The sequence below is a fragment of the Crinia signifera genome, chromosome 11 (genome assembly GCF_055691185.1).
Source record: "Crinia signifera chromosome 11, ASM5569118v1, whole genome shotgun sequence".
NCBI classification, from domain to species: Eukaryota; Metazoa; Chordata; class Amphibia; order Anura; family Myobatrachidae; genus Crinia; species Crinia signifera.
Window position 1 is genome coordinate 23,819,190 of NC_139227.1, and position 20,798 is coordinate 23,839,987.

The 20,798-nt window shown below is 46.8% G+C and overlaps 1 protein-coding gene across 3 annotated transcripts in view; it reads left to right on the plus strand.

Moving 5' to 3' along the window:
- The window catches only part of WWOX (WW domain containing oxidoreductase), a 904,953-nt gene that overhangs the window by 5,022 nt on the left and 879,133 nt on the right, over positions 1-20,798 (plus strand). For all 3 annotated transcript variants that reach the window (XM_083163618.1, XM_083163619.1, XM_083163617.1), the window contains exons 2-5: positions 2,211-2,327; positions 8,138-8,202; positions 8,478-8,535; positions 10,263-10,441. In XM_083163618.1, coding sequence (XP_083019744.1) covers positions 2,221-2,327; positions 8,138-8,202; positions 8,478-8,535; positions 10,263-10,441 — 409 coding nt within the window. In that variant the 5' untranslated portion in view covers positions 2,211-2,220. The remainder of the gene's footprint in view (positions 1-2,210; positions 2,328-8,137; positions 8,203-8,477; positions 8,536-10,262; positions 10,442-20,798) is intronic.

Genomic DNA, 20,798 nt, shown 5'->3' on the forward strand with positions numbered 1-20,798 from the left:
CAGCGAGTGTGGTTGCGGGCTCGCTGCATTGGCGACAAACCTCGCCATTCCGCGGGATCCTCGCCATCCTCTGACGGCGAGGATTCCCCCGGAACATAAAATAGGGCGAGTGGCCGGCGAGGGGGTTAAACGCAGAGGATGGCTTCATCTCCAGACAGTTGCACTATAAAACATAGCTCACAACTTTCCCGGTTATTCAATTGTACCCAGAGGCAGAGTCAGACTTCATGGGGCCCTAAGCAAGATACTGGTTTGGGGCCCTCTTCTCTCAAACAATCCATAGCGTTATATTTTTTGGTGCTGATTGCGGCAGTTATTGATAGAGAACCTTGGCGCGTGTACAGTCTACCGATAAATGCTCATAAACACCAGCATTGCGTACAAATCGGAATCCGGTTCTAGATATTCTGGATGTAAGCTCAATACTTGTGTCACAATTAAAGCAAACCCACTACTCACAGTCCCACATACAGTGGATGAGACCCTTTTGTGTGCATTGGATAACTAATTGTTTCATTAGGAGCCATCTAGTGGCAGCTGTGGGGTAAGACAATGGAATTGCCCCAACAGAGTCATACACGGTCCGTTTTTTCGGTCCGTTCTGTACTTTTAAAGTGCACATCAGATCGGATCGCATCCCTAGTGCATGCAGTGTGCATGCACTGCGATCCGTTCCGATGTGTACCTAGTACAAAAAGTATGTGCAGCACATACTTTTTGTACCGTACTATGTGATGCGCGGGAGCGCGCATCGCATAGTACAGAACGGAGCGCTACAAAACGGACCGTGTATGGGCTCCTTCACTGTAGTCTAGAGCAGGCATTCCCAACCACGGTCCTCAAGGCACACCAGCAGTGCAGGTTTTAGTGATATGCAGGCTTGAGCACAGGTGACTTAATTAGTATCTGAGCGATTCTGATTAAACCATCTGTGCTGAAGCCTGGATATCACTAAAACCTGCACTGTTGGCGTGCCTTGAGGACCGTGGTTGGGAATGCCTGCTCTAGAGCAAGGGAAGCCAACTCCAGTCCTCGAGAGCTACCAACAGGTTATATTTTCCAGATCACCTAGCCGGTGCACAAGTGGGCTTGTTACTCAATTTTAAAGATCCACAGGTGGAGCTTATTACTTCACTTGTGATTCTGTGATGAGACCTGGATAATGTTAATTGTTAATAGCTCAGGAGGCCTGGAGTTGGCTACTCTTGGTTAAGACCAGTGGTTGCTAACCTCGGTCCTCAAGTACCCACAACAATGCATGTTTTCCAGGTCACCCAGCAGGTGCAATCACTACTCCCTGACACATATTAAAAGATCCACAGCTGGAGCTAATTATTTCATTTGTGCAAGTTTTTCAGGACTCCTCACAGAATAACTGTTAGGGGTGCTTGAGGACTGAGGTTAGGGACCAGTGATCTAGACCAGTGGTTGTCAACCTCGGTCCTCAAGTACCCCCAACAGTGCATGTTTTCCAGGTTACCCAGTAGATGCACAGGTGCACTCATTATTCACTGACACATTTTAAAAGATCCACAGGTGGAGCTAATTAATTCACCTGTGATACTTTGTGGAGACTTGCATAACATGCACTGTTGGGGGGGGGGTTTTCCTGAGGACTGAGGTTGATCTAGGGGGGGGGGGGGGGAGGAAATGTGGCGGCTGCTGAGTCGCTCCAGGGGGGGGCGTGATAGGGGGGGGGGGGTTTGTCACTCACCTCCATCCATGGGGACCTGCTCCTAACTGCTGCCCATCAGTGGCCGGCGCCCTAGACAAATGCCTAAAGCTGCCTAGTGGTGGCGCCAGCCCTGACCTTTAGTACACTTACACTGTGATGGAGAGCCAGGCTCTTCTTTCTTAAATGTATTACATTTGTGTAACTTCTTACATAATCAGCATACATCACAGTGCAAATATTCCAAGTAAAATAAACTTGTGCCTTTAAAAAGAAGCCACGAGTTTGGCAGATGGTGGTGGATGGTCTCTCTAAGAGGGGCTGGCACTGAACAGGTTAATAGTTTCATCTTCTAGTTTCTGACAAGCTGGTGACTGAGGTTGTGCACAGCTCCCGGCACATGTTCCGTTTGCTGGTGGTCACCAATGAGATCAGTCCTTTTACTTTCCATTCCTGGAGCTCGGGGGCCCTCTTGTGGCCAAACTAAGGTACATGAACTGATTTACATTGTTAATCAATAATACCATTACATTTGCAGCCGCAGTGCTATGGCAGCCCTAAAGTATGCAGGCCTGGATGATACAGATAGTGAGGACGAGATGCCGCCCGGCTGGGAAGAAAGGACCACAAAGGATGGCTGGGTTTACTATGCCAAGTAAGCGGGTACTGCATGTATGGGGGAGACTAGTACAGTATGTGACAGAGCTAGGTCACCTAATATTCAGTCATTCCCATGTGACATTCAGGATGTCTGCCTTAGAGTTATATAATGTATGAATGATATGCATAGGACCCCATTGTATACTTCTATGTAGTCTTTCACGTTGTGTAGTCTGTTTATAGACTTGAGAAAAAGTTTTAAACTTAATACTGTACATTTATCAGCTTTTATGTTCTAGATTTAAAAACTTGCAGATAAACATTTTACTTTAAAATTTTGAACATTTACAAATTCATACCACCCAACTTTGAGGAGGGATGCTGGTGCGACCAAATTGTTTGGGGGGTGGTGGCATAGCAGGAAGGAGCATGGCCTAGTGAGCACAGGCCACGCCCATTCCTACTATGCCACCCCCTGAGACAATTCTGTTTCGCCGCTGTAAGACGCTCTATTTACGGGTGACGGGAAGGGGGGAGGGCTCCCAACTGCCCCCCCTCCGCTGCAGGATGCGGGAACGCCCCCAAAACACGGTACGCCTCCGTGGAAAGCGGGACTGTTGGGAGATATGACAAATTCAGTGTTTGTTATGGTGGGTATAGGTCATCGGGTTGACCACTAAAGATCAACAGGGCTTAGGTCGATGCATTAAATAGGTTGACGTGGCTATGGTTGAAAGGTCGACATGAGTTTATCACTTTTTTTGTCCCAAATTTAGTTGCGCTTGCCATGCCTCGGGCACAGGGCCTCGCCGTGTTCGGCACACTATTATATTCTCCCTCCATGCCCTAGTGGATGGAAGGGTATGAAATACCGCCTGTCGGCACATGTCCGCTTAAAATGCAGATGCACTAAGCTTCAAAAGTGATAACATAGAGAGTGATAAACAACCAGCCAATCAGCTCCTGTCTGACATTTTTCAAACACAGTCTGTGACGTGGCAGGTAGGAGCTGATTGGCTGGTTGTTTATCACTCTGCATTTTATCACTTTTGAAGCTTGGTGCATCTGGCCCTCAGTCCCTCTCTCCCTCCTTCTCTTCTTCTTCTATCTCTCTCCCTATTGCTTCCTCGCTCACACTACGATGATCACACACAGGGCCGGAGAGGGATTCTGGTTCCGTCAGTGCTATGAGGCTCATCCAGCCTCTGGGTGCTGCCATCTTGGTGTTGTCCCCAGAGGTAAATCTTTGGGGTTGTTTTACTTCAGTTTGAGATCTAAAATCCAGCATGTTTATCATACTTATATCAGAAATGTAAGAAGGACATTGCTATTACTGGCCATGTTTTGCTCTTTTAAATTTCAGTCCGAAACGGGGTCGGACACACAGGGTTTTCAACCGTGACGCGTAGTAAATAAACCCCTTTGTCCCCACTTACAGGTGCCGCCATTTCCATATGGCTAGGCCCTTAGGCTTTTAGGTATTTTGGTCCCTGTCCAGAACTTCAATCTTTCACCCCACTATAGCTAACATCTTGGAGCAGAGAGTACGCCAGCATTTGGGATGCAGTTAGAATCCCGGCGGTCGGGATCCCGATGCCGGAATCCCGACCGCCGAAATCCCAACACTTTCTCCCTCTATGGGTGTTCCAGCGTCGGGATTTTGACCGCTGGTATTCCGACTGCTGGGATTTCGTACCAATCCCCAGCATTTACATTTACTGTAGTCACATGGACACTGATACCCAGTTGGAATAACGTGTGCTGATCTCTTTTTTTCAATGCAGTTGTTATTCCTTTTCTTTTCTCTTTTGGAATGATGTGAGTGCACTATTAGGGTGGCCAATCCCGGGATTTGGTGCAGTCTAATGCCAGGCAGCGGCTGAACCCTCAGACCCCCAACCCGGCGTGACGCTCTGTGCAGCACGGCGTGATGTCAGAGGTGATGCCACGCAGTCAGCACACGTCTGCCACTCGCTGCACTGCCACCCGCCTGCCCACTCAGTGCAGCACTGCCTGCCCCGCTCCCCGGCTGCACCGCCCACCATTCCAACCAACCATGTAAGTAATTGTGCGTGGTGGTTAGAGTTTTTTTTGTAATCATGGATGCCAATCCTTAATTATCGGATTAAAAAAATGCCCTGGAATGGCACCCTATGCACTATTAGTCTGCTCCTCCCCCCTCTCACCTTTACATTGTCTCAGAACAAACCTCAGCTGACTAAGAGTGTACCTTTCAATACATCGCAAAGTGCACAGTGCCTTTAACCATTGAATTCCTAGGGTGCAGGTAACCATGTGTCAGCCCAAAAAACAACAACTGACAGGCCTCTAGTCCCTGCGGGGTCTCTAGGCTTCAGCCAAATGGATAATACGGCACTGCCGCCATCTTGCTGAAACTTTGTGTTAAGACTACCTAACCTGACTCTCCTGCGGTGTCTAGCTACTGCTGCAACTTGTAGTGTGTTCTTCAGTCTACCACCCACCCCGACTTTACCTCTGTTCCTTTGCCGTGACTTTTGACCTGATGTATTTCCATTCTGTTTTGCCTGTGACCCTGACTATTGGCTTGATTGTCCTTCAGTACCCTTGGATTTGGCTAGTGCCAGCTAGTCCAGGGAAGGCAACCAGCAGTGTTCTTGTGGCAAAGTCCATATTTCCCTGGCAAACATCAGAAACCTGTTCTATACCATGCTCCTGGTTAGTTTTCACCAAATCAGCGGTGACTAATCGAATCTGTGAATTCTGACACGATCACTGCCTCTAATTGCCTCGTTCTCTGTAACTCTCTCCCTTTTCCTTCTTACTAGCTCTCTCTCTCTCATTCGTCGCTATGGTTGGAATTGTATAGGAACTGTGTATTATCTGGGCGCCCGATGTTTTCATTGCATGCCACTACTTAAGGCATGCAATGCAATGCGATGCAATTTTTCTTTGTAAAGACACAATTTTTAATTGTATAGTCAACCATGGGTGATTTCATACCCCCACTATCCAACTACGCATGGAGTTGATCTTATATAGTGTGGCGAGCGCAGCGAGCCACCGAGCCCAAAGCGTGGTGCGTGGACACGGATTACATGTATTCTGCGTCCCCTCGCGGCGCTCGCCACGTTGCGATCGCCACACTTCGGGCTCGGCGGCTCGCTGCGTTTGCCACACTATATAAAATCAACTCCATGCGTAGTTGGATAGTGGGGGTATGAAATCACCCATGGTTGACTATACAATTAAAAATTGGGTCTTTACAAAGAAAAATTGCAATGCATCGCATTGCATTGCATGCCTTAAGTAGTGGCATGCAATGAAAAAATCGGGCGCCCAGATAATACACAGTTCCTATACAATTCCAACCATAGCGAAGAATGAGAGAGAGAGAGCTAGTAAGAAGGAAAAGGGAGAGAGTTACAGAGAACGAGGCAATTAGAGGCAGTGATCGTGTCAGAATTCACAGATTCGATTAGTCACCACTGATTTGGTGAAAACTAACCAGGAGCATGGTATAGAACAGGTTTCTGATGTTTGCCAGGGAAATATGGACTTTGCCACAAGAACACTGCTGGTTGCCTTCCCTGGACTAGCTGGCACTAGCCAAATCCAAGGGTACTGAAGGACAATCAAGCCAATAGTCAGGGTCACAGGCAAAACAGAATGGAAATACATCAGGTCAAAAGTCACGGCAAAGGAACAGAGGTAAAGTCGGGGTGGGTGGTAGACTGAAGAACACACTACAAGTTGGTCTCTACAATGAAAAATCGCATTGCATGAATTGTATGCCACTATATTGCATGCGATGCAATACAATGACAAAATCGGGCGCCCAGATATTACACAAGTACCATTGTATGTTTTACAGTATATGCTATTATGGAGTCCAGAATGCCATTTTTTTCTGATTATTATATCTATCCTAATCCAATTAAACTCTCATCATAGGTGTGGTATAAAATGTTGGCATTCATAATGTCGACATGTTCATTATAAATGTCAATCCTGCTATTGTTTCCTAACCCTAATTTCTTGATTTGACAACATCCGTAAACCGAGCGTGCGCGGGGTCCCCTAGTGCAGTGGTTCTCAACCTCGGTCCTCAAGGACCCCCAACAGTGCACGTTTTCCAGGTCTCCACACAGAATCACAGGTGAACTAATTAGCTCCACCTGTGATCTTTAAAATGTGTCAGTGAATAATGAGTGCACCTGTGCACCTTCCAGGAGACCTGGAAAACGTGCACTGTTGGCGGTCCTTGAGAACCACTGCCCTAGTGCACTGACAGGCAGGGGGCATTCCAGGGTGGACTCCCAGTGTTGCGTGGGCATTCCCATAGAAATTCTGGACATGCCCCAGCGAACGCAGACGTTCCTTTGCCTTCTTGGGGCGGGCACATGACTGCGGCTGCCCCGCAATTGCGTGGATACGTGCAGCCACTGAGTGACTCCTGGTTCACGCGGCAGCTGCGAGCGGTGGCCACAGTAGGGACAATCATTCGATGTAAGTAACTATCAAATGATTACACATCCATTCGCATTCCTGCACAGGGATTCCTGCCGCGGGAGGGGGCTGGCAGTTCACCGGGGCAACGATAACGCGCTCGCTAGGCTGCGTAAAATGCCCGCTGGCCCCCGCCATCCATCTGCAAGGTTGAGATTTGGGCGCATGCACCCAGTGTCTGCACATGCACAAACTCAAAACATTGCCACCATGTGAACACATACTGCCTTCCGAAATGGACCTGAATAAGGTCTTTTGAATGTCTGATTTTTTTGGGGAGACCCCAAAATTGAAAACGGTGGCAATATTAATTGTAAAACGCTCTTGGTTTTGTATTTAATGTGGTCGTAGTTTTTTTGGTACTTATGTAGTATCTGGGCTGCCGATTTCTAAATCGGGTCGGATCGGGAGATCGCATCGCATCGCATGCGACCATGCGATTCGATGCGATGCGATGCGATGACCCGATTTTTCCATAGGAATCAATGTTAAAATGGACTGAGTCCATTTTAACATGGAATTCAATGGGAAAAATGGGTCCTTTTCATACCCCTACTATCCAAGTGGGCATGGAGTTGGATATAAACCTGTGGCGAGCGTAGCGAGCCACCGAGCCTGAAGCGTGGCGAGCGAAGCGAGCCCCGCGAGGGGACGAATACCGTCCCCTCGCGGGGCTCGCTTCGCTCGCCACGCTTCGGGCTCGGTGGCTCGCTACGCTCGCCACAGGTTTATATCCAACTCCATGCCCACTTGGATAGTAGGGGTATGAAAAGGACCCATTTTTCCATAGGAATCATTTTAACATTGATTCCTATGGAAAAATCGGGTCATCGCATCCGATATCGGATGCGATATCGGATGCGATGCGATGCGATATCGCATCGCATCGCATCTGATTGTATGCCTTAACTTAAGGCATACAATCAAAAAATCGGCAGCCCAGATACTACATAAGTACCGTTTTTTTAAGTCTAAGCCGCCAGCTTGTACAAGTCCATCATGTTGTAAGCCGCCAGCTTGTACAAGTCCATCATGTTGTAAGCCGCCAGCTTGTACAAGTCCATCATGTTGTAAGCCGCCAGCTTGTACAAGTCCATCATGTTGTAAGCCGCCAGCTTGTACAAGTCCATCATGTTGTAAGCCGGCAAGTCCATCATGTTGTTAGTTGGCAGAGAATTCTGGAGAGTTACTGGGATTGCGAAAGAAAAGGTGCAGGGAGAGGCCATTACACACAGTGTATATCAGTGTACCTTAAATGACAAATCCGAACACCTAGATTCCTCTGTATTAGCCACTCATTTTGCAAAATCAGTAAAACCCTCACTGATCTATGAATTATGTACCAATAAAGTAACCATTGTGCATTTCATTTAATAGCCACTTAGATGAAAAAACCCAGTGGGAGCACCCGAAAACTGGAAAGCGGAAGAGAATCGCGGGAGGTTGGTAATGAGTTCAGTCTCTGATTAATCCTGTTTGCGTTACGTGTTGGTAAAATACTGGCCCGATATTCCTGCATGAGCTAATCTGTGCGTTATTAGCTGTGGGTGGTAGATACTTATTTTAATAGCATTTTTATTTTTATAGAGAACCATTACGTGCATTTATCTGCTCTGTAATTCCTGGGCCGAGCTCCCCAGGTGTCGGCATTAGGGCCTGGTGGGTCTCCCAGTAATTACAGCACTTTACCTAATGCACGGATCTACTTCTCTCACAGATCTACCTTATGGCTGGGAGCAAGAAACCGATGAAAATGGACAGATCTATTTTGTTGAGTAAGTATGGTATACATGTAATTAGATGTATCTCTGGACATTGTTTAATAGTTAGACAGTAATTACTGTAAGAGGCAAGTGCACGGCCCCAGTTCCGTAATGGATGTTGTAGTGCACAGTTGCATAAAGCAGGTAAATGAAAACACTTATTCATATGAATAAATGTGGAACATAAACAGATTTCCCCTTTGTGCTGACTGGACGTTATCAAGCTGCACAGTGTCACATTGCACCGCATGCAGCATACCGCCGCAGTGCAGAGAGAACGCGCGGTCCTTCGGAATAACTCAACTGACCGGTGGATCCTATATGTTTGGGTACACCTTTTGTCAGGCACAGGAGGTTCTAGAAAGCATCCCAACCAAAAGAAACAGCTATTTACTCTGTAATCCGCTCTCTTGCTGAGGTCTGACTGTTTGAAGATAGTTTCAGAGATGCTCCTCCCCCTCGTACGAGAAGGAGGATCACACTGAACTCCTGAGCAATCGATACACAGATGGAGCCGCTGTCATTCAGCAGGGGTCTGGCGGTTGGATCGCCAACCGACAGCCCCCGCCAGCTGCCGGAAGGGGATGTGCGCGCACAAGACACTCGTGCGTCCCCTGCCGACAGAGCTACCCGTTGGTCTCAGCCACCTCCTGATCACTGTCCGCCGGTCCGCGCCACCTCCCCGCACCGCCCCCTAACCATGCCTGTCTCCCTGAAGCGGAGACATGCAGGGTCAGCATCCCCCGCCGCCCGAAAACGGACGCGCATGCGTGGGAGACGCTTGCGCGTCCCAGTCAGGTGGAGCACCTCTCCACCGGCGATCGCCAGCGGGGGCATTCTGGTGAGCCCCGGTGCTGGCTGAGAGACGCTCCATCTGTACTGCATACACCCGGAACAATATCGTTATGTCATCCTGTCCCCGCTCTGTACATGCAGTCTTCAACGCCAAATTTGAGGTTCATGTACAATGGAGCGCAAATCGTTGAGCGTACACTCTAGCCGATATTACAAACGGAATCGCTCAGAAGGGCCAACAACGAGTGATATAATTTGTAATATCACTTAGTGCGTATGGGGCGTAACCGGGTTACACCAGAGTAAAGGGAAGTACATTTTCTCTTGCTGCGCCTGCACGCCCTGATCCGCGCCCCCTGATCCACACCCCCTGCATATGACATCACAAGACATGCGCCGGGAAAAAGTTAAGCCGCAAGTTTTGTGCCAGTCACATGCTACAAATGTACTCTGCCCTTTATACTAGAGGGGTGCCATCCCACATGGTGGAAAAGGTTGATGCCAGGCATCTACCATGCCATTTCCTCAGCCTTGTTCCCTGGGCTGCGCCACTGGTTGCAGCCAATAAAAAAACTGATGTGATCAAGGTTGGGCTGATTAGCAGCACCTGTGGCTTACTAATAAAAGGGTTTCCAGGGCAGGAGGTCATTGCTCCTGATGGTGGAACATATTGAGGAGTTTGTACTATGCTGTGACACCTGTATGCAACAATGCTGTATCCATCCTTGCTTATGCCGATAACCTGGTAAACTGTTTACCTGCTACAGAATAAAGACCAAGACTTCATCTTATCCAGTGTATGTGATTCCTTGTCCATAAAATTCACTTGGGTTGATGGAGGAAAAAAAAGGTTATGCTTGTTTGAGTTGAGATAATGTGTCTAGAAATGGGCAATTCGTTCCGGTGTACGGTGGGGTATTTCATTGTTCTGATTTCCCCCACAGCCACTTGAATAAGAGGACTACTTACCTGGACCCAAGACTTGCTTTTACTGTTGAAGATCAACCTGCAAAGATCAACACTAGACAAAAGTATGACGGTAGCACAACAGCCATGGATACCCTTCAGGGCTGCGATCTGTCGGGGAAGGTGGTGATCGTTACAGGAGCCAACACTGGAATTGGTAAGTCCACTGGGAGGACATTCTTTCAAGCTGTACAACATAAAGGGCATTGCACCGAACGGTAAAATAAATAAGGGGGGTTATTCTGGTTCACTCGCAAAGGCAAATTCACTCTCTAATGGACAAAACCATGTGCACTGCAGGTGGGGCTGATGTAACATGTGCAGAGAGATTTAGATATGGGTGTTATTTTGTTTCTGTGCAGGGTAAATACTGGCTGCTTTATTTTTACACTGCGCTATAGATATCAGTTTGAAGTACAAACCCCACCCAAATGTAACTCTCTCTTTGCACATGTTACATCAGCCCCACCTGCAGTGCACATGGTTTTGTCCATTAGAGAGTGAATTTGCCTTTTGTGAGCGAACCAGAATATCCCCCAAGATGTAAGAGGTGACCTCCTTTTTTGCCTCTCTTGTCCAGTCCTCGTTACTGGTAGGTCTTGTTGTCCTGATGGGCAGTTCCCTCTTAGGCCCTTTATTTAAATGTCACTGTTAACTGTTTGGCAGCAAAAGTCCATGGTTTTGAAGGCCACGGAAGCCACCTCTATATCCATGTATTGTGGTCTGCTTTCATACTGTGCGTTCCGAAGTTCGACCTATCCCCTCTTTCTGCATCTCTACCAATGAGTTGAGTGTGAATTAATAATCGATAATGCACAGATGCAAAGGGAACATGTATGTATAAAACTAGGGTTTGCTTGCGGCTTTGCTCTACTAGAAAAAAATGTAAGCTCATAAACTGTCTTTAGAAGTATATTTCTCCCCCAATAAATGTATTTCAGACCCGAGGGGCATACTGCATGTTCGGAGGGTCAAGCTTCTGCCTTTTCCTGTATTGCTCATTTCTGTGATGTGATGTCACTAAAAGATAATATATAACACAGCTGCTTTCTAGGTCATTAACTATACAACAGTGAAAATGCTGCAATGTGAAAGTGGCATTAGTAAGCTAAATTCCACAGCTAATTCAGATCTGATCACAGTTTGCCTTTTAGTTTTTTTTATCACTGTTTGTTACCCCTCAGTATTACCAGGGATATCTGAGGTACTGCACTACAGTTCCTGTTACCGGCACCACCGCCACTGGGCAGCGTAAGTAGATGTGAGGTGGAAAGTCTCTCTCTCCCTGCATGCAGTTAGGATGGTCTCATGTCATGTAGGATACTTCGGTACTTGTGTAGTTTCACGGCGGCAGTTGCGTAGTTAGCGTAGCGTCCCTGTCAAAATCAGCGTAGTGTTACCCCGGCCAGCATAGGCAGCATCCCTGTCAGTATCAGCGTAGTGTTCTCGCCCATTCGCGGCTAACCGGAGCTTACGTAGTTAGTGTAGTCAGTCATGCGTCACTGTCAGCATCACCGTCGTGTTGCCGCCCGTTCGCAGCCAGCCGGAGCTTACGTAGTTAGCGTAGTCAGTCAGCGCTTATTACATTGTGTGGGAACCATTGACCATTTTAAGCTGCCTGACATGACAAGTGTGAATGTGTTCCTGAAACACCCCCACTATATACGCCAGCCCGAAGCGAGGAGAGTGGACGTGGTATGAGTCCTCCGGACCTGTTCAAACCCCCACTATCCACGTCGGCATGGAGTTGTTTTTATAAAGTGTGACGAGTGAAGCGAGTCACCGAGCCCGAAGCGTGGCGAGCGGACGTGTAATACACGTCAAGTAGTCCGTGTCCCCTAGCCACGATTCGGGCTCGCCACACTTTATAAAATCAACTCCACGCCGACATAGATAGTGGGGGTATGAACAGGTCGGGAGGACGCGTATCACGTCCCCAGCGCTGGGGATCTGTCGGTTACCGGCGCTGTGTGAGAGGCGCTCACTAGGCTTGCCAGGGATGCCGGGGACAGAGCTGCAGCTCCCGGGGACGGTACCGTAACTAGCTGCCTGACAGGGACACTACGCTGACTACGCAGGGCTGCTGCGGAGTTACTACGCTGACTACATAGCTTAGCCTACGCTGAAAATGCAGAGTAGCCTGCCGCCGTGAAACTATACAAGTACCGTTACTTCTGCCCAGTACTTTCACTTTTATGATACTTCTGCTTAGACGCATCAAACTAGGTACTAATCTATATATAGAAACCTACCTCTGAGTGCCATCGTTTGTGTTTCACTCACCTTTGTCTGTATCCAGTCTGGAGGGCATCGAGTTCAGTTGTATATCCAGGAAAGTGGCAGAAATATATAATTGCAGATCCCTGGCAGAATGCGATGTGACACCTTGCCTTTTGCACCATTAAATAATTTGGATTGAGTCTGCAGAGTGACGCCTATCTATCTATCTATCTATCTATCTATCTATCTATCTATCTCCAATAGGCCGGCACTCAAAAATCAATTGCCGCGCAGGTCCCTTACCCATGTCTTTCCATATACATTCCAGCAGGTGGGCGGCACTCAAATAAGAAGGAAAATCACACAAACTTCATAGTTCAAAAACAAGTGTGTATGAATCCTGCAGGTAAAGATCTATGCAAGTAGAAAAAAGGGGCACTTCATAGTGCAGATATCATAAAAAATCTCTCTTCATTCACATGTAACACGCACACAGGTAGTGGATAACGTTACCAAGATTGGAGGCTCCCAGTGCCGCACTTAAAAAGCATGAACGGTCAGGCGCACTACACGTTTTGTAGTGTATTTGTTAGTTTGTCCATGTGAAAAAATGTACATTGGACAAACGAAAATAATTTTAAAAATTCGCATTCTGGAACACTATAGAAATGTAAAAAATAAGAACGTGAACCACAGTGTCCCACGCCATTTCTCCACCTGGCAGAACAATGACCCTACTGGTATGAGATTCATGGGGATAGAACAAGTTAAATTGGATATTAGAGGAGGGAATCGTGAAAAATTACTCCTAAAAAGAGAATCCTATTGGATAAATACTTTGAATACAATGTATCCAGAAGGTTTAAACAAGGGTATTGATATAACCTCGTTTATAGGTGAATATGTGGTTGTGACACTGAGGGATACTGTTTCCCGGCATATTTCTTCTCTATTGTGAATTCATTTGTTAATCTTTTTATATGTATTGTATTGTATGTTTTTTACTTTGATTTTTATAAGTGTAGTTTTATAATGTGTGTTTTTAAGGATAATTATTGTCCAGGTAAAAGAGTTACTGAAATGTTTTATATGCAAAATGTTTACAAGGTTATGATATGTATTAAGCCGTTTAAAGAATACTATATGAAGTTGGACTGGATTGGTTGCTGATCGCAGCCGTTAAGGTACATAGAGGATCCTGACCGACGCTGGGCCCTCTGACGAAGTCCACGTGACGAAACGCGTAGGTGGGTGGCTCAGCGTTGGTCAAACAAGCCGGCGTCTCGAGGAGTGTAACCTTCTACATCTTGTCAGACGCCGTGCGCCTGACCGTTCATGCTTTTTAATTGCGGCACTGGGAGCCGCCAATCTTGGTAACGTTATCCACTACCTGTGTGCGTGTTACATGTGAATTAATAGAGATTTTTTATGATATAACAAACTAGAACTGACCCAAAGGACAGAGCTAGGGGGCTCTTCACTGAGAGTTGATTTTCTTGCTGCTGCTTTGTGGGAGGGATAGTTAGTCCCGTACCAAGGATACACAAAAAAAGAACAGGGTATAGCAGTGCACAGTTTTGAGACTGAATAAAAAAATGGTAGATTGGATGCTCTTTTACAAGAAATTTAACAACATAAATCAAAATTTAAAATGAATTAATACACATGAAGCATATATAAAAAGAAGATAATAAAAACAGTTCTAATGGTTTTGTAAGATACCGGAGAGTATGTTCCAATGTCCCCTCACATTAATTGAGTCCACAACTGCAAAAAGGGACCACTGCTGCTTTGTGTGCTCTGTTGTAATGTAACATCTGTTGTAATGTTTGTCTGAAATGGGTGCTTGGACCTGGGGACTGTACACTACTCCATGTAATTATTCCTGTTGGTTCTCTTTCTGTACGTTGCCAACAGACCATTCAGAAGTGTCCACACTCCCCACATCCAAATAACGAGTTCTATCAGGGTTATATAACCCTGGAAATAGAATTGTCTGATGCATTCTGCTAATTTCCTAAATGATAGATATTAGACTCCCTTCATACTCCAGTAAGTGATGACATTCACTTTAAAGTCAAAGTCACCGGCTAATTAAATTAATCGGGAGTGAATTTGCATGTGTGGGTGTGACCCTACTGCATATAATAACAATCTCTAAACCTAAAAGGTGGGTTATCAAAATATAAAATATTCTTTAAAAAAAACTTATAATACAATAGATGACGTGATAATTTTGGCACCCAACAAGAAGTTGGTTGAAACAAGAGCGTGCTAGCATCCATTTGCCAGTTGTGTCACCTGGCAACACCAGGAGGCGCTGTCCCAGAGTAAAGAATAGTCTTTACAGTACATACTGTATGACTACATTGGTAATTCAGGCAGACTAATGTTTTAGAAAGGGCACTGATAGGGGATGACACAGCTTCCATGTTGGGTATTATTTAATTCTATGGGGTGCTGATATTTCTTGTTATGCCTCTAGGAGTTGAGAGTCTGAAATGAATGTAAGATCTCTGAAACGGCCATATTTCCTCTGTAGGATAGAAACTGCTCAATTAGCAAAACCAGTTGAAGACCCCAAGGGGTCCCCTCTCCAGTTGGTGCCATCAGAGGGCGAGAAAGAGAGGTTCAGAGTATAATAGCAAAAGAGGTTTTGGACTTCGTAACACTGGCACTGCAATTCTAATCTGAAACCTCAGTGGGTCGCGACCTTCTCAGCATGGGGTCGCGACTCCATGTTGCTGACCATTATGCTGAGGACCTTCCTAATCTCACTCAGTGATACAAGGGGTGAGATTTAATAGGATGAGATTTTCAGAAAGTGAGAAATTTGGTGAGAAATCTCCAGTTTTTATAAAGCGGCAATCATTTACACTGCAAAATCAAACTGGTTTAGCAGTGTTAATGATTGCCGTTTTAAAAAAACTGGAGATTTCTCACCAAATCTCTCACTTTCTGAATCTCTCATCCTATTAAATCTCACCCAAGGAGTCTGATAAATCTGTTGCATTGTCTGTTGTTTTAGACTCCTCCCATCACTCTGTGCCTCCACAATGCTGCCATGTATGTGCTGTCTGCTGACTACACGTGTGACGTGATGGGTTATGGTATATTAGACTCCTCCCATCACTCTGTGCGTCCACAATGCTGCCATGTATGTGCTGTCTGCTGACTACACGTGTGATGTGATGGGTTATGGTATATTAGACTCCTCCCATCACTCTGTGCCTCCACAATGCTGCCATGTATGTGCTGTCTGCTGACTACACGTGTGACGTGATGGGTTATGGTATATTAGACTCCTCCCATCACTCTGTGCGTCCACAATGCTGCCATGTATGTGCTGTCTGCTGACTACACGTGTGATGTGATGGGTTATGGTATATTAGACTCCTCCCATCACTCTGTGCCTCCACAATGCTGCCATGTATGTGCTGTCTACACGTGTGACGTGATGGGTTATGGTATATTAGACTCCTCCCATCACTCTGTGCGTCCACAATGCTGCCATGTATGTGCTGTCTGCTGACTACACATGTGCTGTGATGGGTTATGGTATATTAGACTCCTCCCATCACTCTGTGCCTCCACAATGCTGCCATGTGTGTGCCGTCTGCTGACTACACGTGTGATGTGATGGGTTATGGTATATTAGACTCCTCCCATCACTCTGTGCGTCCACAATGCTGCCATGTATGTGCTGTCTGCTGACTACACGTGTGATGTGATGGGTTATGGTATATTAGACTCCTCCCATCATGTTGTGCCTCCACAATGCTGCCATGTATGTGCTGTCTGCTGACTACACGTGTGATGTGATGGGTTATGGTATATCAGACTCCTCCCATCATGTTGTGCCTCCACAATGCTGCCATGTATGTGCTGTCTGCTGACTACACATGTGATGTGATGGGTTATGGTATATTAGACTCCTCCCATCACTCTGTGCCTCCACAATGCTGCCATGTATGTGCTGTCTGCTGCCTACACATGTGCTGTGATGGGTTATGGTATATTAGACTCCTCCCATCACTCTGTGCCTCCACAATGCTGCCATGTATGTGCCGTCTGCTGACTACACGTGTGATGTGATGGGTTATGGTATATCAGACTCCTCCCATCACTTTGTGCCTCCACAATGCTGCCATGTATGTGCTGACTACACATGTGATGTGATGGGTTATGGTATATCAGACTCCTCCCATCACTCTGTGCCTCCACAATGCTGCCATGTGTGATGTGATGGGTTATGGTATATTAGACTCCTCCCATCACTCTGTGCCTCCACAATGCTGCCATGTATGTGCCGTCTGCTGACTACACGTGTGATGTGATGGGTTATGGTATATTAGACTCCTCCCATCACTCTGTGCGTCCACAATGCTGCCATGTATGTGCTGTCTGCTGACTACACGTGTGATGTGATGGGTTATGGTATATTAGACTCCTCCCATCACTCTGTGCCTCCACAATGCTGCCATGTATGTGCTGTCTGCTGACTACACGTGTGACGTGATGGGTTATGGTATATTAGACTCCTCCCATCACTCTGTGCGTCCACAATGCTGCCATGTATGTGCTGTCTGCTGACTACACGTGTGATGTGATGGGTTATGGTATATTAGACTCCTCCCATCACTCTGTGCCTCCACAATGCTGCCATGTATGTGCTGTCTGCTGACTACACGTGTGACGTGATGGGTTATGGTATATTAGACTCCTCCCATCACTCTGTGCGTCCACAATGCTGCCATGTATGTGCTGTCTGCTGACTACACGTGTGATGTGATGGGTTATGGTATATTAGACTCCTCCCATCACTCTGTGCCTCCACAATGCTGCCATGTATGTGCTGTCTACACGTGTGATGTGATGGGTTATGGTATATTAGACTCCTCCCATCACTCTGTGCGTCCACAATGCTGCCATGTATGTGCTGTCTGCTGACTACACATGTGCTGTGATGGGTTATGGTATATTAGACTCCTCCCATCACTCTGTGCCTCCACAATGCTGCCATGTATGTGCCGTCTGCTGACTACACGTGTGATGTGATGGGTTATGGTATATTAGACTCCTCCCATCACTCTGTGCCCCCACAATGCTGCCATGTATGTGCTGTCTGCTGACTACACGTGTGATGTGATGGGTTATGGTATATTAGACTCCTCCCATCATGTTGTGCCTCCACAATGCTGCCATGTATGTGCTGTCTGCTGACTACACGTGTGATGTGATGGGTTATGGTATATCAGACTCCTCCCATCATGTTGTGCCTCCACAATGCTGCCATGTATGTGCTGTCTGCTGACTACACATGTGATGTGATGGGTTATGGTATATTAGACTCCTCCCATCACTCTGTGCCTCCACAATGCTGCCATGTATGTGCTGTCTGCTGCCTACACATGTGCTGTGATGGGTTATGGTATATTAGACTCCTCCCATCACTCTGTGCCTCCACAATGCTGCCATGTATGTGCCGTCTGCTGACTACACGTGTGATGTGATGGGTTATGGTATATCAGACTCCTCCCATCACTTTGTGCCTCCACAATGCTGCCATGTATGTGCTGACTACACATGTGATGTGATGGGTTATGGTATATCAGACTCCTCCCATCACTCTGTGCCTCCACAATGCTGCCATGTGTGATGTGATGGGTTATGGTATATTAGACTCCTCCCATCACTCTGTGCCCCCACAATGCTGCCATGTATGTGCTGTCTGCTGACTACACATGTGATGTGATGGGTTATGGTATATCAGACTCCTCCCATCACTCTGTGCCTCCACAATGCTGCCATGTATGTGCTGTCTGCTGACTACACGTGTGATGTGATGGGTTATGGTATATTAGACTCCTCCCATCACTCTGTGCCCCCACAATGCTGCCATGTATGTGCTGTCTGCTGACTACATGTGTGCTGTGATGGGTTATGGTATATTAGACTCCTCCCATCACTCTGTGCCTCCACAATGCTGCCATGTATGTGCCGTCTGCTGACTACACGTGTGATGTGATGGGTTATGGTATATCAGACTCCTCCCATCACTCTGTGCCTCCACAATGCTGCCATGTATGTGCTGTCTGCTGACTACACGTGTGCTGTGATGGGTTATGGTATATTAGACTCCTCCCATCACTCTGTGCCTCCACAATGCTGCCATGTATGTGCCGTCTGCTGACTACACGTGTGATGTGATGGGTTATGGTATATCAGACTCCTCCCATCACTCTGTGCATCCACAATGCTGCCATGTATGTGCTGTCTGCTGCCTACACATGTGCTGTGATGGGTTATGGTATATTAGACTCCTCCCATAACTCTGTGCCTCCACAATGCTGCCATGTATGTGCTGTCTGCTGACTACACATGTGATGTGATGGGTTATGGTATATTAGACTCCTCCCATCACTTTGTGCATCCACAATGCTGCCATGTATGTGCTGTCTGCTGACTACACGTGTGATGTGATGGGTTATGGTATATTAGACTCCTCCCATCACTCTGTGCCTCCACAATGCTGCCATGTATGTGCTGTCTGCTGACTACACGTGTGACGTGATGGGTTATGGTATATTAGACTCCTCCCATCACTCTGTGCGTCCACAATGCTGCCATGTATGTGATGTCTGCTGACTACACGTGTGATGTGATGGGTTATGGTATATTAGACTCCTCCCATTATGTTGTGCCTCCACAATGCTGCCATGTATGTGCTGTCTGCTGACTACACGTGTGATGTGATGGGTTATGGTATATCAGACTCCTCCCATCATGTTGTGCCTCCACAATGCTGCCATGTATGTGCTGTCTGCTGACTACACATGTGATGTGATGGGTTATGGTATATTAGACTCCTCCCATCACTCTGTGCCTCCACAATGCTGCCATGTATGTGCTGTCTGCTGCCTACACATGTGCTGTGATGGGTTATGGTATATTAGACTCCTCCCATCACTCTGTGCCTCCACAATGCTGCCATGTATGTGCCGTCTGCTGACTACACGTGTGATGTGATGGGTTATGGTATATCAGACTCCTCCCATCACTTTGTGCCTCCACAATGCTGCCATGTATGTGCTGACTACACATGTGATGTGATGGGTTATGGTATATCAGACTCCTCCCATCACTCTGTGCCTCCACAATGCTGCCATGTGTGATGTGATGGGTTATGGTATATTAGACTCCTCCCATCACTCTGTGCCTCCACAATGCTGCCATGTATGTGCTGTCTGCTGACTACACGTGTGATGTGATGGGTTATGGTATATTAGACTCCTCCCATCACTCTGTGCCTCCACAATGCTGCCATGTATGTGCCGTCTGCTGACTACACGTGTGATGTGATGGGTTATGGTATATCAGACTCCTCCCATCACTTTGTGCCTCCACAATACTGCCATGTATGTGCTGTCTGCTGACTACACATGTGATGTGATGGGTTATGGTATATCAGACTCCTCCCATCACTCTGTGCCTCCACAATGCTGCCATGTATGTGCTGTCTGCTGACTACACGTGTGATGTGATGGGTTATGGTATATTAGACTCCTCCCATCACTCTGTGCCCCCACAATGCTGCCATGTATGTGCTGTCTGCTGACTACACGTGTGCTGTGATGGGTTATGGTATATTAGACTCCTCCCATCACTCTGTGCCTCCACAATGCTGCCATGTATGTGCCGTCTGCTGACTACACGTGTGATGTGATGGGTTATGGTATATCAGACTCCTCCCATCACTCTGTGCCTCCACAATGCTGCCATGTATGTGCTGTCTGCTGCCTACACATGTGCTGTGATGGGTTATGGTATATTAGACTCCTCCCATAACTCTGTGCCTCCACAATGCTGCCATGTATGTGCTGTCTGCTGACTACACATGTGATGTGATGGGTTATGGTATATTAGACTCCTCCCATCACTCTGTGCCTCCACAATGCTGCCATGTATGTGCTGTCTGCTGACTACACATGTTATGTGTTGACCTTCTGCAGTAACTTGCTGGGGTCCTGTAATTATTTTTATCGTCTGATGGGGTCCCAGAGCAAAATAGTTTGAGGACCCCTGTAATATAATATACCATAGCACTGACCGCAGGCCCAACTGTCCTAGCGCCAGAGCTATAGTTTTTGATTGCAATCACTGGTGACACTGAGCCATTATAATAAGCAGCAGTAACCAGTGCAATTGGGCCCTAACTCCAGCTTTGGTTGGTTAAGATACCGTTGGGTTTAAATCAATCGGAATTCTTTTAAGACCGTTCCTGCTTTAAGTTC